The 27,228-nt window shown below is 37.5% G+C and overlaps 1 protein-coding gene and 1 long non-coding RNA gene across 4 annotated transcripts in view; one reads left to right on the plus strand and one right to left on the minus strand.

Annotated features, from left to right (window-relative positions):
* RSPO2 (R-spondin 2) overlaps positions 1 to 27,228 on the minus strand; it is a 191,536-nt gene that overhangs the window by 41,594 nt on the left and 122,714 nt on the right. For 2 of the 3 annotated variants that reach the window (XM_001135096.6, XM_009455800.5), the window contains exons 4-5: positions 20,029 to 20,172; positions 17,432 to 17,620 (exon numbers count right to left, since the gene is read on the minus strand). In XM_001135096.6, the coding sequence (XP_001135096.1) occupies positions 17,432 to 17,620; positions 20,029 to 20,172 (333 nt within the window). The remainder of the gene's footprint in view (positions 1 to 17,431; positions 17,621 to 20,028; positions 20,173 to 27,228) is intronic. The other variant, XM_009455801.5, reaches the window with a different exon arrangement.
* LOC107976409 (uncharacterized) lies at positions 15,237 to 23,393 on the plus strand. The gene is made up of 3 exons (XR_001720363.4): positions 15,237 to 15,411; positions 18,563 to 18,654; positions 20,357 to 23,393. It is a non-coding gene; the product is annotated as an uncharacterized LOC107976409 (long non-coding RNA).

The raw sequence follows: 27,228 nt of genomic DNA on the forward strand, positions 1-27,228 counted from the left end.
CTTCTTGGCCCAAGGCCATTTAGCATCTGCCTCAACAAAACCCTTCCTGAAGTAGAGTCTAGCAAGCAATGGAGATTCAAGTCCTCAAAAACCAAAGAACTTGGAAAGCTAAAGAACCCCTTCCAAGCACAATTTTGAAAGAAAATTCATTTAATGGAAACAGCTATTTGCAAAATTTTAACCAATAGATGAATGAGGAAAAAATGGAAAAATGGAACCGTTTTAGCCATTGATGAAAACATCAATCACAGCTCCCTTCTGATACAGTTTTTTTCTTTTGTTTTAGAAAGGCTTATTATATTTCCCCTTTATGAACCTTCAAACAATTGGAATCAGCGGTTTGAGTTCCCTGCTATCAGCATTTGGTTCTTTTTTTAATCTCTGTTGTAGCAGTTTATATACCTTTTCAAATCTTGAATCACTTCATTATCACAGCTCATGGTTTTAAAATATTTGCTATAATGAAAAACCACACATCTTACCCCCCCAAAAAATGTATAGTTCACTGATTTTTTTTTCAGGCTGGTGGATCAGCGTGGACCTTATACCAATCATATCCCGACTCTGAAATAATTATTTGAGATTCATCTGGGGCTGTGACACAATCAGTCAGAATCCAGAAATGAGGCTCAGAACAGAGCTGTTAGAAATCACTTTCCTACATTCTTCATTTAGAAATTATCTCTATGGTGGCCTTCCTCTAAATCAAACTGCAAGAAGGTCTAGGAACTTGGGTGTTACAATAGGCTCATTAGATGCTTTGTCTAGATTACAATGATAACAGACTAATAAATGGGTGCCAAAAAATAGATCACTGCAAAATGTAAATTCTAACGTTACTTATGTAAAGGCAATTTCTACACCCTATACATAATAAATGTAGACCATTTTTGTGTTTTGGGGCTTCTTCTGTAAAATCCATTAAGATAGCCCCCGGCTAGATATTTACTTAAACATAAATGAAAACTATCATAAATTACTTAAGATATAAAATAAAATGAAATTTATATCACTATAAGAGACCACTCTGACCATGAATAAATCTAACCAGTGAGAGTCAGCATGTTGCTTATTCTGTTCTGTTCACACGCAGAAATCTGCTTGGTTTCACAGTGAGCAGACTTGGTAATGGTGTAATTCTGAAGTGCTTCTTGATTGAACACTCTATAAACAATGTAGTAAAACTATGAAGTGAATTCTTTATAGTTAGTGATTCATAAATCAGGTTAGGCCCACTGAAAACTGACAAAGGAAAAAAACATGAAAAGGGAAAGATTTCAATTAGGTTCTAGAAAGTCTCAGGATTGTGTAGAAATCTATATAACTTTCTCCCATGACCACAGAACTGCCACCAATTATCTGCCTTCATATAAACTGCCACCATCTGTAGGAGTTTTAGAGGGGGGATGTTCTGTGCCAGCCTTTGAGGGTCAAGATTCGATAGTAACTTAAGAGAATCAACTCAAACCAGAAAACTGAGATAAGCAGAGAATAATCTCTAAGTGTTCAGACAACAGCCCTGGTCTCCCCAAGAACCTCCAATGGTGGCTAAACTTCCCATGGTTACCCTAAAAGTAGGGTCTCTTCCAATTCCAGCCCCAGGACAAATTTGATTTAGAAGCCCTGGGGAAAGGAGAAGGTTGCTGACTTCCTATATTAGGAGAGTAAAATGTACTGGCTGAACACCTAAATATCTTATTTCAGCCCATGTTAACATTTTAAAAACCATTTGCAGTGCTATGATCTAATGCCCAAGCCTCTTGAAATTGTCACAATGATCTCCTAAGAGATACAGTGTTATCACATAGTTTCATTATATAAAATTTCAGCAAGCTTAATTTCTTCTACATCTTAAGTATCTAAAATAAAGATCTAAGTTTAGGATATTTGGATTCTCTTATAGCACTGACTTTGTAGCCTGAAATAGCACTAGAAAGTAAAAATTTTAAACTAAATTTCTTTGTTCATAAAATTAAATATCTTGAATTTTAGTATAAAAATACAAAATCATGTTTGCCCCTCTTAGGAAAATCCAGATAACAGGACAGCAAAGCTTTTTTTCTGGTCAACAGGAACTACACATTTGCTTTTTCTAGTTGTTCATGGGTAAAAATACTTTTGGCTAATAACTAATCCTGATTTTATTGTTATTGTTGTTAAAAGGAACAGATGCTAAAACATAAAAAAAAGGTTGTTTCAAAGCTAGCTTGTCCATGCATTCAAAGGTATAAAATGAACTTAAATTATAGTTGCTGTTTTTATTTGACTATCTTTGTTTCTTACTGGGCTTCCAACTCCAGTAGCGGACAAATGCACTAATTTTCTCAATATGGAAAATGCCAGCATTAAAGCCAAATAAAGTTGGGCTTAAGATGATTACAGTAGATTTCATCAAAGCAACTTGACACTCATCAAAATTCAGTCCCAGTTAGCTGATGAGATTTCATCAGGCTGCTTAAGCAGCAGGGAAATAAACAAAAGTGGAGAGACAATGAAAACAATGTGACAACTGTCAAACAAAATGCCGAGCCCAACATTGAACATTTCCTTAAATGCAGTGCTGAAAATACTTATTCCGTCTCCTCCCCACACCATGCACACATGCGTGCGTGCGCGCGCGCGCACACACACACACACACACAATAAGTGATCACATATTTTCGAATTTTCAATCTTTATGCGTTCATTGCATAATACTGATTGTGGAATAATGTTACTAAGTACTGAAAGTTACATAAAATACCAGCATTTTGAGAACTGTATGGTTAAAAAAAACTTTGATATATGGGTGTTTAAGAGGTCACCACCCTTGCTTGAACTCCTTTGAGCAAGTTCTTAATAAATGCAAGCTATTATAAAAGGAACGGTTCAAATTAGGCTACTACTGATGTTATAGTTTTGCAACTAGACATGCTCACGTGCCATCGCCTGGTGGAGAAATTTCACGTAGCGGTTGTTGGGATATCCAGGTCTTATGTTTCTGATAAAGTAGAAACAAACTGGTAGTGGCAACACAGAGTACACTGCTTCAAACACAGCTGCAGAAGCAACCCAAATAACTCTTAATTCAAAGCATATTTGATGACTATATTAAGTCAATCTGTGCACTTAGAGTTGACAATTATACCAAATAGAGGAAGATCTGAAATGCAACAGACACTTGACATTTGAGGCCAAAATTACTTTAAATTACTCAAGTTAGCAATATCACTCTCACCATGTAAAAGACAAGAATACTACAAGGAATCTGTGCACAGATGCAAGACACAGGCATGTGGTTTTCTTCCACAGGTTTTGACGTAAGATGAAAAGAAGAACAGAGGGAGAGGGGGACGGGAGCCTACACAATACACATCTTACCTGGATTAGTACTCAATTCCTTTTACCATTTCATTTATTTAGAGGTTCATTTCTTTTAGAGTTTTCAAGAAAGAGGTATAAGCACTCAGTATTTTGCAAAATAGACTCTTCAAATAAGCCAAAGTCTTTTGTATATTTTCTAAGTTTATGGTAATAATCAAACTTATAATTCAAGTCTCTGGTTTATTATCTTGGAATAGACATTCTAATAACTAAATTAAGATTGCATTAATGACTAATAGGATTGTATCACCAAAAAGTGAGCAGAAAATCTGTGAAAATTTTCTCGTAGGACTAAGGAAAGATAATAACTGCTGAATAAAATGTTATAGGGGCAATTCAAGATAAAATAAGTTTTGCTGAGGTACATATCATGTGCTTATCCACCTTATACTATATTTAAGTATATATAATTTGTATATCCAAATGAAAGATTGTAAGCCACTTAAAGATAACTTTTTATTTGTCTATCATAGAATCTTGCAGAGTCCACCAAAAATAGGAGACATGTTACTGAATTCAGTCCATGCCAAGTTTCATACTGCTCTTTTGAGAGGAAACACTGCAAAAATAATAGCTTAATCACCACAGTTCTTCTATACCATAACACAAAAAAAATCTTAATTGCATTACATCTGAGCAATTCTCAGGGATTATTATGGGTTGAAAGACACAGAAGCCATATGGGAGAAAGTGCTCTAGGTTTAACATCAAAGCAAGAATTAAGCTTTGCTTTATCATCTACCGTCATCATCATGGGGAATTCACTCTTTCACCTCTCAGCACTTTAGTTTCCAGTCTGTAAAGGAAGGGATGCAAATGAGTGCATCTTGAAGTTCTGTTTTTATAGGAAGACATGCTCTTTTTACTCATGCATACAAAATCCCTGAAATGTCAAAGAGGGAAAAAAAAAAAAACAGAACTACCTTATTTAACCAAGGATGAGAGTCCAGATATCTACCTGCCAGGCCTCTCTCCAAACCCTGAGAAAATCTAGTTTTATCACTTCTGGATCTAGGCCTAGAGTTTCCTTCTCTTCTACAAGCCCCATGCTGTCTTTAAGATTGAATTACTAATATATAATGGTTTAAGGAATTAAATTTCCAAAGGAAAAATATCCTTGTAAATGAATCATCACAAATGGGCAATGATTTTTTCTTCCCTGTGTGAATTCTGTAAACCTCAAATTCTTCTGGAATGGCCAATCTATGAGATTCAATTTGGTAACCAATTCTTACAGATTTTGATTTATCTCCTGAGTTCATTCTTTTACCTTTTTTTTTTTTTTTTTTTTTGAGACAGTCTCGCTCTGTCACCCAGGCTGGAGTGCAGTGGCATGATCTCGGCTCACTGCAAGCTCCGTCTCCCGGGTTCACGCTATCCTCCTGCCTCAGCCTCCCGAGTAGCTGAGACTACAGGCATCTGCCACCACGCCCAGCTAATTTTTTGTATTTTTAGTAGAGACGGGGTTTCACCATGTTAGCCAGGATGGTCTCGATCTCCGGACCTTGTGATCTGCCTGCCTCGGCCTCCCAAAGTGCTGGGATTACAGGCATGAGCCACCATGCTCAGCTTCTTTTTCCTTATTTCTATTGTATGCCCCAATTTTTATTCTTTTGCTACCTAACACATGCATTGTTTCAACAGGTTCTCCATATTTTAGTAAATGTTAGGCTGTATACATCCCAATGTTCATATTTTAGCTCAGTTTATCTTTTCCCTTCACCCTCCTTTTCATTTATTCAATTGTCCCATACTCCAGGTCTATATTCTGAAGTCTCATCTCCTCAGCCACCATTAGCCTGCCCTGTTCATCCTGCAACCCTCATTCCTTTCAACATTTGAGGCTTCCTCTGTTCTAAGCCCTATGCTAATCAGGAGGCTCAGTGCCTCTTCCTGCCATTTTTAAAATTTAATGTTTCAATTTTACCACCTAGATTACACTGTAGATGAGGTGAAACGAGTTCACCTTTGTATATGTTGACACATCTGTTTGCTGAAGTGCAAATTAATATTTGCTCCCTCTGCCTAACAAAAGTTATAGCAACATTCTAGGTAAAGAGAATTAAAAGTCTTTGAGTAGAGACAATAAAAATGAAGATGTGTGGAGCACTGAGATGTAAGACTGGGTGGGTCATTATTTAAAGAACTCACACTTTGTGATCCTTCACTCTGTGCTAGGCAAAGTATGAATGATGTCCTTTAATCCTCATAACAGCCCTGTGAAGCAAGCATCTGTTATCCCCGTAACATAGATGCTGACACTGAAGTTTAGAGAGATTAAGTAAACTTGTCTGGTTCATACATTTTTAGGTGGTTGGGCAAAGCTTCGACTCCTAATCTGTCTGAATGTGAGGAAAAGATTCAAAGATAGGACTGCAAGCCTGAGTAACTAGAAGACTAGTGATGCCTTTGGAAAGGGGGGCTGTCCCAGGAGAAATGAGGTTTTGCAAAGACAGTTACAGTTTAGCTATGCTTAGTTGCACATGCTGGCAGGACACCTAGGGAGAGGTGCCCACAAATGGACAAACCTGTGGGACTGGGGCACAGAAGGAAGGTGCATGTCTGAATGATAGTTGAAGCCACAAGGTAGGCCGAAATTAAAGAAGAGTGAAGAGGCAAAAACAGGCCAGTTATAAGAAAGATGAAAAATGTGAAAAATATTGTATAATTAACAACAGGATTACAACAAAATGTAACAGAATAGTAACAACTCACCTGTTTGTATGCATGTCCCTTTACTACTCTCAACAATCTTATTGAGATTACATGTCATACATGACTAAGCTTTGGGAAATAAAATAACTTGTCATTCAACCCGTAAGTAGTCAAGACCGGCCATATACCAAATTTAAAACCCCATTTAAATTTCCCGATTCTGTTTTTTCCAACATACAAAGACATCCACCATCACTGAAGGTGAAAAATAAAAGCTAGATGATTATTTGTCAAAGATGTCCAAGTGTGTGCTGTAGGTAAGGTTGGAGAGAAGGCAGCAGGAAGAGTTGTAAGCAGAACAGGTCAAGGGATTAGAATTCAGAGGAATGAATACAAAATACATTGCTTCTCACTTCGTGCCACAAACTGCAAACTGATTAGCTACATGGTTTTCTCCTGAACACAGCATTTAACTCAGAATCCTTTTCAACCCAGTGTTCCAGGACACTGCTTTTGCTAGTCAGCGGCATGTTAGATAAAACCATATTAGATTATACAGTTGAAATTGAACTTTGTAGGAACATTTTCATCCTTGACCTGAATATTTGATTTGTGTATTTTAAATTTTCAGAGTACTCCAAGCTGGCTAGTACAGGAAACTCATTATAAGGTTAACATGGCAAGCTAGAAAATAGGAAATACTACATCCAAGGATCTTGGTAAATGGCAGATGAAAGTAGTAGTTAGAAACAAATATAGTTCACTTAGGGTGAAAGCAAATTGTGCCTAGATTTCAAAAAAAGAAAAAGAAAAAACTGTACAAATACAAACTAGGGAATGGCCTGGCTTAGAAAGTTGGCAAAAAGAGATACAGAGGCCACAGTGGACCGCAAGCCAAGGCAAAATCCTCCACTCTTTAGAAAAGCAAACAACAGGAAAACACGTAAACATCAGAACCCGTAAGTATTCTCTGCTAATTCTCTCATCAGACTCAGACTCTGTTTAATGCTCTGCCCTAAATCAGGGATGTACAGTTGATCCTCTTCCTAACACCTTACCAACACCATTTCAGTCACTTCCATCTTCAGTCAGCTTTCTACTGAAACACCTTCACACTCAAATGTCTCATAGCTCTCCACAGTGTACAAGGTAAAATTCAAACTCCTTGTCTTCTCCATGGACACACTTCAGTCAGGCTGCAACTTATATTTTTTTCTGTGAGCTTCTGTGACTGCCATTCACAAATTCTGCGTTTCGGCCAGGTTCATTTGCTCACCTCCCTTGGGTGCATGAGGCACATTCTGGTGTATCTTTCCTCACAGTGTTCTGTCTAAAATGATCTCCCTTTTTAAACATGGTTTCTACCCACTCCTCCTAATATAAGTTATCCTCTTCAGGAACTATTCCTATTCCCTGGCAATGGCAGCTAAAAACAATACCTTTTGTTCTACAGTATCAGAGCCTGTAACAATGTCATCCTTACCTGACACTCAATAATTTAAAAATTAAGCTTTGCCTTTTATCTTTAATGTGCATTTTCTTATTCCATAACCTGGCTATAAACTCTCTTGTTTGTATCACACTCTCCTCCCAATCTTCCCATTTCTTTAGAACATAGGAAGTAATGGATGCTTAATTGATTCAATGGACCTAAAGACACGGCAATAGAAAAATCACAGATTGCTTAAATCCCAGCTCCAACACTGGATTATCTTGGGGAAGTAGGTTGAAAGAGAAATTGGAAGGCATCCTGTAACATATTTTTTAAAAGTCAATGCAATTCGCTAAACATTTACTCAAAATCTCCTTGGTTCTCTCATAACAAATAGCTTTGACACAGATTAAGATAATCAAAGGCCAGCCTTGGAGAGGAAACAACAAAAAATTGCAAAAGGTTATCTAAAAATATGAGTGCAGGCCTTGAGATAATCACCAGAAATAACTCTGCACCTAAATATGCAACTCCTGACCTTATTTAAGAATATCTTAAGGCCGAGGCAGGCAGATCACAAGGTCAGGAGATCAAGACCATCCTGGCTAACACAGTGAAACCCTATCTCTACTGAAAATACAAAAAAATTAGCTAGGCGTGGTGGCGGGTGCCTGTGGTCCCAGCTACTCAGGAGGCTGAGGCAGGAGAATGGCATGAACCTGGGAGGCAGAGCTTGCAGTGAGCCAATATCACACCACTGTGCTCCAGTCTGGGCAACAGAGCAAGACTCCATCTCAAAAAAAAAAAAAAAAAAAAAAAAAATCTATTTAGAAAATACATGTTTATTGACAAGTTTGAAGAGTAACTGCCCCCTGCAATATAATAGGTCTGCACCTTTTTTTTTTGGTTCAAATTTTATTGCATATTAGAAACACCTGGGGAGGTTTTTCCCCCTAATAGTTTTTGGGGAACAGGTGGTTTTTGGTTACATGGAATAAGTTATTTAGTGGTGATTTCTGAGATTTTGGTGCACCTGTCACCCAAGAAGTATACAAGTACTCAATGTGTAGTCTTTTATCCCTCACCCCCTTCCCCCCAAGTCCCCAAAGTTCATTATTTCATTTGTATGCCTTTGTGTCCCCATAGCTTAGCTCCTACTTATAAGTGAGAACACACAATATCTGGTTTTTTGTTTCTGAGTTACTTCACTTGGAATAATGGTCTCTAACTCCACCCAGGTTGCTGCAAATGCCATTATTTCATTCCTTTTTTGTGGCTGAGTGGTATTCCATGGTGTATATCCACATTTTCTTTATCCACTCTTTGATGGGTATCTAGGTTGGTTCCACATTTTTACAATTTCAAATTGTACTGCTATAAACGTAGATCTACACATTTCCTGCATTCACTAGATACCATGAAGTTCCAAAGGCATTCAATATTCACTAAAATAGCCTACTGGGTGATTACAGCAAAAAACAACTGATAAGTCAAAACATTTTGATTCCATGGAACTGGAGGCCATTATCCTAAGTGAAATATCTCAGAAACAGAAAACTCTTATGTTCTCACTTGTAAGTGGGAGAGAAATAAGAGGTAGACATGGACTTAGAGTATGGAATAATAGAAACTGGAGACTCAGAATTTGGGAAGTTGAGAGGAGGCTAAGGAATAGGAAATTACTTAATGAATACAATGTACATTATTTGGGCGATGGTTACACGAAAAGCCTAACCTTCACCATTATGCAATACACCAACCAACCTGCACTTGTACCCTTTAAATTTATATGATTTTTTTAAAGTCCTGAATCAGTATTACTCATGCCACTATTGAGTCAAGTTCATAGTCACACCTGCAGCCTTCATCCAAGGATAAACGCCAAGCTGCTTTCTACCTTTTGGAAGCATGTATGTGACGTGGGTGGTGTGACGACATCGTCCACCATGTGATTCCCCACTTGAGAAGTCTAATACTGAGAAATGTGTTTAGTTTTTGCCTCCCTGAGCTTTTTTCTGTGAGAATTTCCTCAATTCCGTAAGTCCTACTACCTCCCTGAACACACATGCACACTTTAATGTGTCTGAAATTGGAATAAGTATTTGTATATATGTGCATGTGTGTACATGTACCATACATGTGTAAATGTTTATTGTGTATAAACATAGATACATACATATGTGATTTTCCCCTCTAAAAGCTGCTATTAAATTGATATTTTAAAATCAAGCACTTATTTTAAATCAACCTAGAACCATGTCTACTTCTTCCCTTTGCCTGGTAGCAAACCTAAAGTCAAATTTTTGGCTCAATTACTTCAACCAACATAGATCCAAATAGCCTATTTTTTCTTTTATTCGGGCCTGAGCTCTTATTCTAATTTAAATTATTCCTAGTTTTAATAGTTTACATTTTGGGGTGTTTTTTTTTTTTTTACTGTGTTATCTTCTGTCTTTGTACATTAAGTTCTTACTAAATCCTTTGAGTAATGGGCAGGATATATGGACACAGCATCAGTTATTAAATGTCTCTTGACAAGCTCAACTATTTTGCTCCTAGTTTCCAAAGTCCTCAAACACAAGATGATAGTATTAACACAAAGTAACATTAGGTCTGAGTATCATATCAACAGGTCAGTTGTAAAGCAAAAACTACTGCCTTTACATTTTTAGGTTAATTAATGGTAAAAGAAAAAAATTGACACCTCTGTTACACAAAGTAATTTTATCATCTTAACTACTTCTCTATGATGACATGGATCATGCTGAGATTTTAGTAAAATTCTGTTTTTCTTTTCACTAAAATGTTTGTCTTCTGATAGTGAGGGATATCTACACATACAGCTCTAGGTTAATCTAGTAGCTAGAGAAGTATTACAGGAAATCTAAATGAACAAACTGACTGCTCTTTTTATCAACACCATTTAAAGATCCCAGAGAAGTATGTGATGAGGCAATAGGGAGAATAAGTTTTTTGTTTTTTTGTTTTTTTGGTTTTCTTTTTTTTGAGAAGGAGTCTTGCTCTGTCCCCCAGGCTGAGTGCAGTAGCACGATTTCAGCTCCACCTCCTGGGTTCAAGAGATTCTTCTGCCTCAGCCTCCCAAGTAGCTGGGATTATAGGCATGTACCACCACACCCAGATAATTTTTGTATTTTTAGTACAGAGTTTCACCACATGTTGGCCAGGCTGGTCTCAAACTTTTGACCTCAGGATCTTCCCGCCTTGTGCTCCCGTAATGCTGGGATTACAGGTGTGAGCCACCAGGCCCAACTGAGAATAAGTTGTTCTAAGAAATGATTAGGACATTTATACTTAAGACATTCCTATCTTATAAAAGGGAAAAGCGAGTCTCCTGCACGGAGGGGGAAAAATATCTACCACTGACACCATGTGTGTCCTATTAAAGTTGTTTTTATTTTGGAGTGTTATAAAAAATGTTTTATATATTTTATATTACCATAAGAGTAGCGTACTGCATAGAACTTTGGGTCTTCAGTGGCATATGTAGTTGAGAAATTCTTTTTACAAGTACCCATAAAAGAGACTAGTACGTGCTGCCCCAGACTACATTGAAATGGGGCTGGCAGAGATTCCAGATGGGAAGCTGTAGAGAACAGCACAAAGGTGTGTCTTCCTCCACTAGAGTTCACTCACTCCCGGCCCCCAAGGCAAGCAAGGCTGGCACTCGGATTGTCTCAAAATGAAACCGAGAAAAGAAGTTGTCTCATATCCACCCCCTCATCCTCCATGTTCTGAGTGTTTTGCACCCCTTTATATTTATGTCTATGTCCATGTCTATGCCCAAGACTGAATCTAATTTGGAGACCCCTTTTCTGCCCCCCTCATTTCCTCAGACCCTTACCCTCCAATATGTGAAAATTAGTCAATCTGGAAGAAATCGTTCCTTGAAAAGAAAAACTACCACCACCATCACCAGGTGCCAGTGGTTATCCTCTGCCTACTTTCAGGAAACAAGTAAAAATATTTCAAAAAGTGAGGGTGGGCTGGGGAGAGGAAGGGGATTCCTCTTAAGATTCTGTTCAGACCCCTGACGCAGGAATTTCAGACACTTTAGCTCCTTAAAGGAATGTTTGGAGGCAAGTGGATCTTTGTTTAACACCAACTTAATAATTATACACTAACATTTTCAAAGTGGCTACTTATGGGTTACCCTCCCAGTTTATAATCACTTAAAACACACACACACATATTATGATTAGCTTCCATGCAGCCGGAGTACCTGGAAAATAGTATAACTTGCTTAATTTAAAATGACTAACACAAATCATTGATTTCTCAGACAGACATTATAACACTTTTAGCATAGCAAACAGAAAGACAATAAGAATTTCCTTTTAGATGCTCTCTTCTTCACATAAAAATTTTAATATCGACATTCTTGACAAACTCTAAAAGAAAAGAGGTTCTCTTATCTCCTCTCTTCCAAACTACTCTTTAGGGTGACATGTATAAAGCAGACCACATAAATTGTGACTCAAATGTAAACAAAATGTAGAGAAATAAAGAACATATGTCCATCGCATATTTTCTTGACCCTGTCCCATTGAAAAATATGCTTATTTCCTGCTCTGGGGTTAATCTATCACAATCTACAACCATCTTTAGTTATATTACCTAATACGTAGTCCACATGTTGCTGTCAGTTTATACACACACGAAAAAACATAGGTTTGGAGAAGTCTTACTACTACTACCTTTTTAAAAGTAGATTTTTGCAGAGATCAAGGTTCTAAGTAGGTAATACTTTGTTTTGTTTCCTACCAAGAACCACTTTTGAAGAAAGAAAGAATACCCTAAAATTAAAATAGTATACAGTAGCAGATTTCATACTTAAATTTAGAACAGTACTAAGAAAATGTGACTGGAGTTTAAAGAACTGCTGTGTGGTTACTAAAAACTGCACTATCGTGAGTTGAGGCAGCTGTGAGCAAAAGAGGCAGAAAGCTATCCCAGCATATGACAAAGCATCACCTTAATTACTTTAAGAGTCCGATAGTTGAAATGTGTCAGAAGGAAAAAAACATGCCGGGCACAGAGCCTTCTGATGTGGAGATGGGGATCAGGTTGCCCAGGGCTTCTGTGTAGGCCAAGGAGCAAAGGTCAAAGATGAATGTTGGATGTGGCTCCACACAAGTCAGTCTCCTCTAGAGGGCTGGCTTTGAAAGATTAGGGATGGCAACTACAATCTTGAAGCCACATTTCCCCCCACTACCAACCAAGGACCAATGACTCTAAAGGAGAGTAGGGCCTTCACAGGGAAAGCTGAATCAAAACAAGGCCAGTGGCTCAACACTTTGGCCCTTATGCAATGACCATTGGGATATGTTTCACCAGTGATTCCAAATTGGAAGGGATGGCGATGGCAGGGTTGTTTAAAAGCATTTGTAGAGCAAAAGTAAAATGATATTTCTGCATAGAGGGAGAAATGGTTAAAAGTTGGGAAGTTTAATGTTGGACAGCCATGGCTTTATCTTTGGTCTTTATCATAAAGACCAAGGAAAAAGCACAGGAAAACAGGTTTCCTAAGCAGCAGGATGATGGTCCTACTCTCGGCTCTACCACTAGTAACTTGTTAGGTATCACTTTGGACCAGTCAGAGCCTCCATGGAGCTCAGTTCTTTCCTCTTCCCTAAAATACGGCAGGAGAATCAAGGATGCTCCAAAAAAAAATTCCCTTAAAGCTTCAAAGTATATCCCTCATTTAGATCTCTGATCAAATGTAACTTCCTCAATTTTCCTGATCACTCTACATAACATAGTATACCCTGACCCATTCACTAGCTCCCTGTCCTACTTGTCTCCACAGCCCTTGTCTTCACATGAGATTATGTACCATCACCCACTTCTTTATTGCAGCTATTCCTGCTAGAAAAAGCTCTCTAAGGACTCTTTGAGCAATCCCATGCCTAGACTTATGATTGGCACATAGCAGTGCTCAACAAGTATCTGATGAAATAAATTAACAAAATGAGTTATGATGGGGCTTGACAAAGAAAGCAGGGAGTCCCACACAGATAGGACAGAATATTTCAGATTGAGATCATGATGTTGGTCAATCCTCCTGTGAAAGAATAGAAGACCACAGCCACCTACAGACGACATTTTGTCTTGTACATGAACATCCTCCAACATAATACCTTAGCAATCACAAATTTGTTCTTCCATGTGTCATTTAAATATATGACAAAAAGCATGTTTATACTTTTGTATTAAGATATTCCCTAATGTACAACATGGCCCAGACTTGAAATTCTTTCCACTTAAAGCTTCAGGTTATATATTCATAAATTGGTCCCAACATGATTTTCTTAATTAGTATACTCAGGGAGAGGGCAAAGGGAGTGGAGACAGTTATATCTGCAATGGGTACAGCTTTCATTTTGAAGTCATTCACTCTTTTTTTCACTTGTTTCCTATACTCAGTGTTCAATATTTTTTCCTTTCATTGTCCATCTTTTATTTATTTATTTATTTATTTATTTATTTATTTATTTATTTATTTATTTTGAGACGGAGTCTTGCTCTGTCACCAGGCTGGAGTGCAGTGGCACGATCTTGGCTCAATGCAACTTCCACCTCCTGGGTTCAAGCCACTCTCCTGCCTCAGCCTCCTGAGTACCTGGGACTACAGGCACCCACCACCATGCCCAGCTAATTTTTGTATTTTTAGTAGAGGCGGGGTTTCACCATGTTGGCCAGGATGGTCTCGATCTCTTGACCTCTTGATCTGCCTGTCTTGGCCTCCCAAAATGCTGGGATTACAGGCGTGAGCCATTGCGCCTGGCCTCTCTTTTTTCCACGGTCTTTTATGCACCCTTTTCTCTTCTGTCATTCGCCATAAATCAGTCTGCTATATTGGTAGCTAAGTCACAGGTCATGTACAGATTTAAAAAGAATCTTGGTTAGTCTTTGAAGGACCAAGCAGAGTCCTCCCTGAAGTAGGAAGCTGAAAGCTGCTGGATGTGGAAGGCTTGGCAAATGCAGGGGGCAGCTACTGGGAAAGTGTTCAGATCCTTCATTGTGAAACTACGCTCCTGGCCTTCCAAGTCTCTTCCTCACCTTCATATGACAGCCACAGAACTTGCCTGCAACTTTTGGCAATTAATCCTAGAATCATCAGATTTTAGAACAGAACAGGACCTCAGAGATCACCTATCCCCCCCTAAATCCTCAATTTTACACATGAGGAAATGGAGGCCAAGAGAGGTTAAGTGACTTGTCAGGGCTCACTGAATTAACAAGTTGACACGATGTAGGGACCCAGATAACTCCAGACCAGGACCCTGAAGAATGATTGTTGGAAAAGCCCAAGAAACCTTACAGGTTATGCTATCAAAAATGAAAAAACAAGACAACTGATCTAAAGGAAAAGTTTGGGAATGAAGACTGAGTATTTCAAGTGTAAATTGATCTACTAAAGATATTTCCAGATATTATTTGATTTTTTTTTTTAAAAAAGAAAGCAAATAAGCATATAACAGTTAAGGAAAAACTAGGCTAAGCATTACACTGTTTTTTAAAAAAAAACTCTTAAAGCCATTTATGTTTTCATATTTAATAGTTTTCAATGTAATATCTTATATGCATAGTGATGACTATAGCATTACACTGACCTCTAACTTATGCCTTTCAGTAATCAGAAGCAGCTGATTTTAATGTGCTGCTGCTTTAGTGTGAAGGAGCTTAAGGCTGCGTTTGTGTGCAATCAGGTTAAGATTGGCTTCAACAGGAGAAAAATCCATACATATGTTGCAAAGATCTTAAAAATGCCTGTATTCCCAACCTGATTACGACTTACATTTTTGCATGGTTTGTCAAAGCAGATCACTGAAATCAAATCAAGATGTAAAAAGGGATAAAGTGGCTTTCTTCTCCATTCTTCCACTAGTCGCCATGACCTATTGAAGAAAGGAACTTTTCTCTCTCTCACCTGAGGCAAGGTAGGATACTCCCCTGGAAGTTACGCCAATTTTTATCAATCGGTGCTCAAGTTACAAAGCTAATTTTGTAGTTTTCATTTCCTACATTTTTAAATATAAGTAACCTTATTACAGAATAATTTGCCATTTCTCTCAACAATTATATTTAGTTTCCTTTCAATAAAATAGTAAAAAATGATATAACTTTGAAAACCTATTTAAAGGTTATATAAAATTGATTTTATTAAACTGAAAATGTAGACACAAGAATTAGAGCTATAGCTAGTCTTTCCTAATAAGTAAAACTTGGTAAAACTTCAGTAAGAATTAAATCAGTCTGTTACTGGCTTGTCAAAAAGAGAATATTAGCAGATGATACATAAGCATTTGTTTTGGCGTAACTTAAATTGCTGACAGTATCAAGTTGTATTCAACTAAGACAGTATGTTGTTGTTGATAACATAAAAATACAAATGCAATAAATATTATGGTTAACAATCTAGCTGTAATCTAGAAAATTCTCAAGCCAGACTGTGGCTACGTCAAAATAAAGAGTTTTGGAGGGGAGGGAAATGTGTTGCCTCTTGTTACACATGAGCATGTTTGTTATAGGAGCATTTTCAGTTTAATTTTTGCTATTAATGTAAACCACAATTGGGGGACCACATTGCTGGAAGAGGAATGGGGGAGGGGCTAGTTATGTAAACAATATACAACAAAGAAAGTCTTTATTTCCAATACCTGAATACATCAAGTTTGTTTTTAGGGAGAAGGTTGCAGGTTAAATGCTCTCAGCTATCCAAGAAGCGGCTTATTAGTTTTGTAAGAAAACATTTTCTTATATTTTGACTGAAAAATACCTAGTTTAAGTGAACAAAACCATCCTTGTTAGTGAAAAGCAGACCTAAAAAAACTTTGTTTCAAAGATTCAGTAAGGAAAAGCAAAACTAATTCAAGAGGAAAAGCTGCTTTCCTAATAGTAGCTTCTGAATCTGGATCTACTAGTTCTCAAAGGCCGACTGGAGTCTTCGAGTCTTAAAAGTATTGTCTTTCTCCATGGATCATAGACATTCTCTATGAGGCAGCATAACATGGATATAAACCTGTTTTAAGCAGTTATATATTCTCTTTCTGGGCTATGGTCATAAAGCTGAAAAGCTATGCACCCACAGAAACAATGAAGGCAAACAAAAGTTATGATTCTTTTACAGAGCAGTTTTCCAAACACAACTTTCTTTTTTGCTCTTCTATTTTGAGCGAATGACATCGTAGCATCCGCTAGTGATAAAATAAATGTAACCCAGTGATTACTGCTTTAGGGACAGCACAGTGACAGGGCTCAGACCCACATTTCAACTTACTGATTCTGCATCGGCCAGCCACCTCAGCTATGTGCTCTTCCAATTTCTAAATGGGCCTAATCCTGTTATTACAGAATAATTACTGCAAATCAGCACAATTACTACAAAGATTTGAATAAACACACACATACCAGTAGCTGTTTTCTACAAATTATTATCAAAACAAAGAGAAACGGCTAATTGTGGTAACATTAAGACAATGTTTATTCCTCCCAGTGTTTGGGCAAGTTTATTTTAAGTTGTCATCTTCAACTAGTAACGATGCAGATGATTTTACAGACTCCATAAACCTTTCTAATCTAAACTCTTCTCAACTGAAAGTTGGCCGCTTCCCTCAGAGCAACATCTGCGAAGGCCTGATTTCGTAAGAACCCGCTTTTATGGTACATTTGCCAAAAAAGCCACCAAAACACATTTAGAAATCTCATTTTAGAAAGCTCATTACTAAGGTACTCTCCTAAGTTATGTTTAAGGTATTATGAAAGTAATAAAATATGCACTTCATATTTTTCACAACTGAAGCATTTGTTTTTAAATAAGTACAACAAAACTTTATCCCCTCACCAATATTATTGGGTTTCCTTCAAAGATAAATACTTATTTTTGGAAGGGAAGGTGGTTAGGAAGCGGGAGAATTCAGGAAGCACACAGCACACAGTAGTGATTATATCCACACCTACCTCCTGGACAATGCCTCATTGTCATCTTGCATCTCCTGGATTCAGCAATGGTTGGACACGGTATTGTGTCTTTCACTGGCTTTTTAACAATTTGCCGTGTTCTGGTTTCCAGACCCCATTTAAATCCACATGTGCGATTATTTCTGCTACAAGTTCCCCATTCGCTCCAATGACCAACTTCACATCCTTCTAGTAAAGATTTTTAGAAAAAGAAAAAAAAAACACAAGCACATAAGTTAGTATCCATTTGCTTCACTGTCATCAAATTTACAGAGCAGTGTTCCTTCACTAACCCCACCTTCAGACACCAAAAATTAAGTGGTACAGCCTTGAAGACCTATACTCACCTTTTGGGAACTTTAATTTTTTGAACCATAAGATACTTCTATCAAAACAAAGCTGTTACTTTCCATTTGTCTTAGTTCAGTTTTTGAAGGATGCTATTGGTCAGTTCTGTTTTTTCCTTCAGCTTTTAAGTTCAGGAATACATGTGCAGGATGTGCAGGTTTGTTCCATAGGTAAACATGTGCCATGGTGGTTTGCTGCACAGATCAACCCATCACCCAGGTATTAAGCCCAGCATCCATTATCTATTCTTCCTGATGCTCTCCCTCCCTGCATTGCCCCCATTCTGACAGGACCTAGTGTGTGTTGTTTCCCGCCATGTGCCCCTGTGTTCCCATCATTCAGCTCCCACTTATAAGTGAGAATGTGCGGTGTTTGGTTTTCTGTTCCTGCACTAGTTTGCTGAGCATAATGGCTTCCAGTTCCATCCATGTCCCTCCAGAGGACTTGATCTCGTTCTTTTTTATGGCTGCATAGGATTTGATGGTATATATGTACCACATTTTCTTTATGCAGTCTATCAGTGATGAACATTTAGATTGATCCCGTGTCTTTGCTATTATGAATAGTTCTAATGACACTAAAATGTGTAATTTTTAAGAGAGTCAACAGCTAAAACCTAAAGTAGAAGACACTATTTCCTGTCATAACAGAAGACAAAATTTTACAGGCTAGTTCTAAATTTGCCTCCACCAAACCCACAAATGTGTTTTAGTTGGGAAGCACTTGGTGAAAAAGATGTGGAGCTTGCTTTGCATTTTCTGATTTTTTCTGTTCTTTCAACAGGTTTCTGGAGACCACAGTTCTTATTCTCCACATTGGCGTTGTACATTACTACAGTTTGAAAAGTAAACAAATGTGATCAGTCATTTGAAAATGTATGTTTTTACTACATACGTAAAAACTTTAGCATGTCCTATGTTAAGTCCACATAGTGGAAAATAGGCTACCCCCCAACTCCCAGGGGAGGGAGAGGAGGAAATAAAAGGATAAGGGTATACAAAGCTAAAACTCCTCATCAACTTCACCGTTAAAACTCCTCTTCATGCTAGTGGATGAGGGCTCAGGTCCAGAGTCTGCATACAATTAATATTTCCATCTTCTAGACATCAGTGGGTATCACAGCTGCTTCTTAGACTTTTCAAAGACATTTAAGATTTTTTATTCAGGGAATGCATAAGACTCTATTTATAATATGCTTATAGTTAAGGATTTCAGCGTTTCCACTAAACATGTGTAATGTGTGTGTCCTGCCTCTCAAAAGCAAATTCAACATTCTGAATATGTTCTTCTAGTGACTTTCTTATTTTAATAGTGGTGCCTATAAAATGTATTAACTCACACATAAGTAGAAACATAAATGCACATATTTCTTCAAAAACCACTTGTTTAAATGTCTTCTTCGCAAGCTCTCAAATACACAATTACAGACTACTTCAGCAATATTTTCATAGAAAAATGTCAACTTTTCTTCTAAGTCTCCATTTTAAGGGAAGTAAAGTCTAATACATAGCTGTGTTGTATATCATATCAGATATATAACATCAAATGAAATTCTGGGGAGGGGGCATGACAATACATCCATGATTAGATTAAGAGATTCATCATAATGTAGCCACTGACAGATCTTTACCTTTCAAACGGTGGTATAAGAATGCCAAGGTATTTTACCAACACTCAGAAGATATAAAATTTATAAAATGTGTTACTATTTTCACAAATAGTATATATATCAAATTATGCATTCCAGGTATATAAATTTAGCAATTGTTTTAATGCATTTGTAACATATAATCAACAAAATATGGCACAAAGAATTTCTTTTCAAGTTTTTTTTTTTAAACAAACAGCTAAGCAAGCAGTTCTGTAATAGCCACACATAGCAGGAGCAATAGAGTAGCTAGCTGATGTGGTAGTGCTTAAAACTTCTCTTCTGAACAAAATGTTTTTCTCTAACAGTTACTAATAATCTATTAAGAAATTGATGTATTACACACGGATGATTAAAAAAAAACCTTGTTAGCACTTAAGTAGATTAACCTAGCAAATGCACAACTAGCAAATTTTACAGCAAGATATGAGACTATCCAATTGTCATGATGCTTAAAGTCAGCAAAGAACTTAATTTTCAGTTCTACTGAACAAGAGAACCAATTTGTTTCTTAGTTTAAATATATCCAGCATGCATATTTTTAAGAAACAAGTGTTAAAATAAAAGTTGCAGATTGAGAGTTACATTAAAAACTACTCACCCACACATTCCATGGTTTCTTCTAATGGTGCAAAACCATCTGGACATTCATCAAAGCAACGGCCTCTATGCAAATAAAAGCCTACTTTGCACTTGGTACAAAAGTCTTTGCTAAAGCAAGAATCACAGTTTTCTATTCTGCATCCTAAAAACAATTTTAAAGAGAAAAAAGAAAATTTCAGTCAAAGAAATTTACTTGTTTTACAAATAAAATTTTTGTAAACTCACAAGTTAGCCCATTTGAAATTCTCATCATCAGAGAAATATTGTTTAACTCATTTGTTTCCTAGCGCCATCTCATTCTAAGTCATCCCTGTCTCTTTCAACAGCTTACTACATCAAGAATCCAAGAGAGAATGCCAGCCCCGGGTCCCAGGCACCATGAGAACTTTTGGACATGCTGGTAATCTCCAGATGGGATTAAAACAAAAAATTCAAAAGACAAAGAAAACAATCCCTCTACAAATTACTTGCTGCCAGTATTGAAATCTGTCCTGCCCTCAAAAGGCCTACAATGGGAACACTGTAATAAGTGTTTGTGTATAGTAAATGAGTTAAGAATTTTAATTTTTAAAATGTTTTAAAATGCATGGTCTATTTTACAGGGCACTGGTCAATGCTAGCACCTACATTCATCAGAGGGTGACCTGGGTGGGGCGTGGGGGTGGAAGTTTAGGTCATTTTGTTGAAAACCTACAATGTATCAAAGGCTTTACATATATTTCCACTGAATCTTCACAATAATCCTACAGCTGGGCAGTAGAAACTCCATTTTGCAAATAAGAAACCTGGGACTAACAGAGTAACAGCTGAATTGGTTCTGAAAGCCACCAAAACCATCTGCCTTTTAAATCCATTCTCTTTCTCTCTATAACTTGCTCACTGCAGTCCACTAGGAGTTTGTGAAACAGATGTGCTTTCAGGTCTGTTACATCTGGGTGTGAATACCAAGCTCTGCCCTTACCAGCTCTGTAACTTTAGACAACTGTATGCCTCTCTGAGCCTCTATTGCCTCCTGTATTAAACAGGGGCATCACTGACCTTACAAAACTATTGTAAGGTTTTGTAATAATATATGTAAATTGATAGGCTCATAATAGGTAGTCTGCAGATAGAAGCCGCAGTGAATTAGAAACATGTATTTTTCCACTAAACCACATACATTACAATAAGGTATAAAAAGAAGCAATAATTTATAAGCTTGTATTCTAGATCACATTCCCTGGTAGGCCAGAACATCTGGGCCAGAAATCCTTGGCATGCACAGGTGAAAATAAATACACTCTTAACTACTCTTCAAGGAAAGTAAAGGAGAGAAGTTTGCAGGACCGGTAAATTCCAAGGTCAAGTTTTCAACAGATTGTGGTACATTATGACTTGTAACAGTTTTAACCGACGCAATTGACAGCACGTAAAGTGCTATGAAAACTCTGTGACATCACATGTATTCATTTTACAAGGCTCCAGAACTACACTTCATGCTTTAAGGATTCAGAAAAGCTTTAAGACATATAGTTCCTATAAGCAAAGCGATAAAGGGGTAAAAAAAAAATGTAGCCAAAATGTTAAATCACTGATTTAAAGGCTACATTTAAAGGCTAAAAATAAATTTCATTAAAATAGATCACATAAGAAATAACTGTGTCTAGACCTATTAAAAATGCCAACTCTTTGCCTTTCAATTTTGAGTCTAAACAGGCTTCTTTGTATTAAATGACCACTATGAAGCAGCTAATGCAACTTCTAAAATGTTACCAAATTTATAAACAGAACACCAAATATGTGTGGGTCAAAGTCCACATACAAATCTACACTACTGCTCCTTTGGTGGGGAGGGAAATGGTGAGCACAGAACAGTTTATCACCCCATAAAAGGTTCATTTGTAGTCTTACATGCTGTAACCTATATTTTAATAAAACCATGGTCCATAGCTGGTCAATAACCTCTTAATCATGGTCAAACTACATGACCATTATGTCCACAAATTGTTAGTTTTCTTGCTATATTTTTTTAAAAAACAAGCAGCCCTTCCTGCCGTAGTTATTTTCCAAGAAATAGTAATGAGCATTCCAAAGGATAAAACAGAACTAAAGGGTGAAGAGAAAAAAAAAAAAAAAAGCTCTTCTACTTAAAGAGAAAAAGAGGACTTTACACTTCATAAATCAGCTATCATCTATGAGGTCTGACTTCTCTTTAAAATAAAGCCACACCAATAAGCTTTTTGGCCAAAAAGTTATAGCAATAAGCATTTGGAATTAATTTTACCAGGCCCTTTGCTGATCTTTATTGTTACTTGTAGCTCCCTTTCCTCATTTCATTCCATGCTCCCAATACCAGTTCATAGAATATGGAATTGCCGAAATACCTATCATGCTCTGTAAAGTCCCTGAGGACTTCTTCAGGTATAAATCATGTTGGATGAAAGCTTAATTATTTGTTCTCAAATTCAAGTAGAATATAAATATGATATGTTCAAATTGTAGAAAACTATAACCATTTAAAAGTACAAGGTGAAGTATAAGTAATGACCTGAAAAACCCATTGTTAATTTAAAAAAAAAAAAAAAAAAGACAAGTTGGCTGGGCATGGTAGCTCACATCTGTAATTCCAACACTTTGGGAGGCCAAGGCAATGCATCACTTGAGCTCAGGAGTTCAAGTTCAGCCTAGGCAACATGGTAAAACCCCATCTCTAAGAAATTAGCTGGGCATGGTGGTATGTGCCTGTTGGTCCCAGCTACCTGGGGGCTGAAGCAGGAGGATCACTTGAGCCCAGAAAGTCAAGGCTGCAGTGAGCTGTGTTTGCGCCACTGCACTCTAGCTTAGGCAATGAAGTGAGACTTGTCTCAAAAAAAAAAAAAAAGGCAGGTTGCAAGATATATATAGTATGACATAATAAAACTACGTATGTGTGCGTGTGTTCATGGGTATGAAGTAGCTTACGGAAGTTAATTTGGGGAGGGGAGAGTAGAATTTTGAAATATGTTATTTTTCTGAATCATATCCTTTATAATTACATTTATGTAATTAAAGTATCATAGAAAAGGTTATTACAATATGTATTTGTGACCTACTTAAGTTTACTCAAAAAAGTGCCACTTCATTAACATTGTAAAATTAAGCTCTTTTGATGTTAACAGGCAAGAATAAAGGCATCTATCCAATCTAAAACTTTTTCATATTTGAGTGCATGAATTATACACCTGATTTAATAATGTTGAACCTGCTATAACCTTCAACATACACCTTCATTTAGCCATCTCCGTATCCTTTGTTTTCACATGTTCAATAGTGTTGCTTTTCCTTCACTCAAATTGTAAGGGGAAAAAACTAAATAAAATATTGTCTGTGTAATAAAGCATTGTTTTAAAAGCTTTGATCAGTGCCAAGTCCTAGCACCTGAAGCTATGCTGGCCATCCTGGCCTCATTTGCTCTTTGCCACTGCATAAAACCAGTGCAGGTGGCCCATGCATTCAGCAGCCTGCACTGACAGAGCTCATCTGCATACAAACACCTACAAACCCAATATTTTTTGTTCATTCATTCATTCATTCATTCATTCATTCATTTAGACAGAATTTCGCTCTTGTTGCCCAGGAGTGCAATGGCACAATCTCGGCTCACTGCGACCTCTGCCTCCCGGGTTCAAGTGATTCTCCTGCCTCAGCGTCCCAGTAGCTGGGATTACAGGCATCATGCACCACCATGCCCAGCTAATTTTGTATTTTTAGTAGAGATGGGGTTTCACCATGTTGGTCAGGCTGGTCTCAAAGTCCCGACCTCAGGTGATCCACCCGCCTCGGCCTCCCAAAGTGTGTGAGCCACCATGCCTGGCCAAACCCAATATTTTTGAAAGCAAGCAGCACCACAAGCCACCTAATCCAGGAGGTCTCCTACTTGATGTGCTTCACAGCCCTTGATGACCTTTCCTCAGCAGCTCCAGATCCAACTACAACCCCCTGCTCTGTTCAGCCATTTCTCCAGGAGGTAACTCTTCTGCTTTGCGGGGGGTGGGGGGAACTCCTGTGCAGTCTCATAGTCCTATATTTTCTCCCCCAGCTTGTAGCCATTTTCCAAAAACTATTTAAGCATTTTACCCTTCATTGGGATTCATATCAACTCTATTAACTCATTTTTATATGAAAGTAAAACATTCTCATTATAAGTAAAAACTCAAAGCAGTACAGAAGTTTTACAGGAAAAAATAGAAATCCTTTTTCTCACCTGAATGGCACATTAGGCCTACTCCCCAGAAATAGCCACTGTGTTAACAGTTTCTTCCATACACTTTAGAAAACCTCTATGTAAATCTTATAAATGAGTTAGTCACCATTAAAACACCAGTAGGATCATACAATAGATTGTTAAACCTTAGAAAACTGTATGCTACATAATAGGTATATTAAAATTTACTAAACATAGGACTTTTCTATAAAAATATGGGTTTTAAGTCCTCGTTCAAATAAAAGACCCTAGTTCAGCCAACTTACATGCTTCTAAATTACAGTGCCTCCTCAAAAATGTAACCCACCGAATGAGGACTGCCAATATTGGTTTAGGTAAAATTACTGTCCAAGTGAAACTGCATCCAAATACAGTCTGATGGGGCTGTCATTTGGCAAGAAGGGCTTACCCTTGGCCAAGAAACAGAAAAATAGGCTGAGTACCCTCTCTCCTATCCTCTTACAGTACCCCGTACGGGCTCTAATATAACATTTTTCAAATCACACTGTAGTCCAGCTCAACAGTTCATTCTCAACATTCTCCAGGAACCTAGTATATGCCAGACCCTAAGAACCTAAACCCATTCCCTATCCTGGAGGTGCTAAGCCAGAGGGGTCCACGTGGCACTAACAGAGCATCACAATGTAACAGGAGATATTAGAGGGATGTCTTAGGTACATTAGAGACAGAAAAGGGACCCATTTCTGTCCTGCCATTCAAGTTTTTTTTTTTTCCAATCTGTGAATTCCCCATTCCTGACACAGTATTGGAAACATGGTGGAGTTTTAATGCTTGCTAAGTAAATGAACATGAATGCCATTCAAAAATTCAATTTCTGTAATATTTGCATGCTTAGTGAGAGATTGATTGCACATGCACTGTAAGTATTTCTAATATTAAAAAGCCATACTTGTTGTAAAGAACTGCAAATCATATGGAAGAACCAACAGTTAAACACCTGAAAACAATTATACTGGAGAATGTAACTATCAAAGGAAGGCAGGTGATGTGTGCTATAAGTTGGAACTTCAGATGAGCAAGTTTTAGGGAGACAAGAAGAAGCAGAGTCCTGGCAAGGGTGGCTGCCCTCATCATGAGGCAATAGAGAAAATCCATATGGCAAGTGACGGGTCCAGTGAGGAGTGGCTTGGAGGAAAAGGAGGTTAGGCTATGGGATGGTTACTTGGGTTTAGAAGCTTTGGGTGGGGATTATAAATTATTCATACTTTGAGTGGCTTTAAGTATTTAAGTAATAATTAGTATTAATAAAAATGAAGCTCAGTTCAAGATTAGGGGTTTGGTCTGACTAGCAGTGAGTAGTCCCTGTAGATTCTGGCCATGAGCATAACATCACCATGTTTCCTCATTGAGACAGGTAACAGTCCCTATGGGCCAACCATCCTGACAGGTACATAGAAGCACAGATGAGAAAACAAGGTCCTTACACCTCAGGATCTTCAGTCCACTGAGGGGAAAGCTCTACAGAGAGGCAATTAGGGAATAAATGACTACTCTAAGCTCGACGTAAAGACACAGCGAGCTGGAGAGTGAACGTTTTCAGAAAGTTAACCTTCCTGAAAGCAGAAGACAGTAGAGGTCAGGAAAACCATTGGTAGGCTCAACACTCCGGGGAGAGGAGTTATAATGAATCCATAAAAGTGATAAACCAAGTGGAAGAGAAGATGGAAAACTGAGAGAAGCCAAAGATCACGCAACTATCCTCTCTTCCTTCGGTCTCAACAGTGCTTTCAGGGCACTTGGCAAATGAACAGAGTTCCTTTTGTTTCTCTTCCCAGCTAAATTAAGATGACAAGAATCATCTCTTAATTGAATATCTCAGCATGGTCAATCAGATAAATGAGAAAAGTAAATCCTTAAAAGCAGAGAAACATCAACCTTTGTTAATTCTAGCTGTCAAAATGTAATTATATATATTACAATCAATTATTGGAGAAAGGGAAGAAGTCAATAAAGTAGAAGGAACCTCAAACACCCCTGGGAATCTATGTTCTCTTATTTCTTCACGCCCATCAGGGCTGTGGACTTCAGACTGCCTTAGCACACCATGAAAATCCAATTGCTTGTTGCTCCAACTGCTCTTATTTTAAACTAGCATCTCTGTTCAGAATGTGGCAGTCAATGACAAAAACAGGGCATTTATTTAGTCCCCACATAGTAGATGAAAGGATCAAAGAACATCAAGCCAACCTCTAGAAACCTCTAGAGATTTCTCTGCCCACTGCGTGCTAAAATATGAATAGAAATTAAAGGCACAGTTTGTTCCCAAAACATTCAAAATTAGACTTTCAGCAAATTTTCACATGGAAAGCACTAGACTATGGAACTTAATATAAGGTTTTTAAAAATTAGTTTTAGGCTTATCTAATAATTTCAAGTACTATTTAACATTTCCTCTCAAAATTTGCAATGGGGTTATAAATATCCCTAAGTTTTAAGCTTTATGTTATCAAAATCATGCATTTCTAATATGTACCATTACAGTAATTCCACTAGACTATGTATTGATAAAAATTATTATACCTAAAAGCTAAAATTACATTTTTTTGTAATACAGTCAAGTAACACGCAGCTCGTTAGAACTTCATTATATTTCAACCTAAATAAAAGATGAATCCAGAAGTTTCAGGACTCAATGTTTTATATTTACAGTTAAACTATTTGAATGATGACACAGAGAACCAGCATTACTAAATTAACAGAAGATACAGGGTTAAAGTCTGTTTATAACCCAGTAGAATGAGTTTAAATCAAGATTGCCTTAATTAGTTAGGATAGTTGGTATAGGATAAAATTCAACTATGTCAAATGCAGAACAGGACACTTAGAATAAGAGCAAGGGGCAGGAAATAAGAACTATGTGGAGAATATAGTGGCCACTCAAATAGTACAGTGGTTAGCAGATCTGAGGTTAGAATCTTGGGCCACTTACTATTGTGTGACTGTGGTCAAGTCAGT

The sequence above is a fragment of the Pan troglodytes genome, chromosome 7 (assembly GCF_028858775.2).
Source record: "Pan troglodytes isolate AG18354 chromosome 7, NHGRI_mPanTro3-v2.0_pri, whole genome shotgun sequence".
Classification (NCBI taxonomy): domain Eukaryota; kingdom Metazoa; phylum Chordata; class Mammalia; order Primates; family Hominidae; genus Pan; species Pan troglodytes.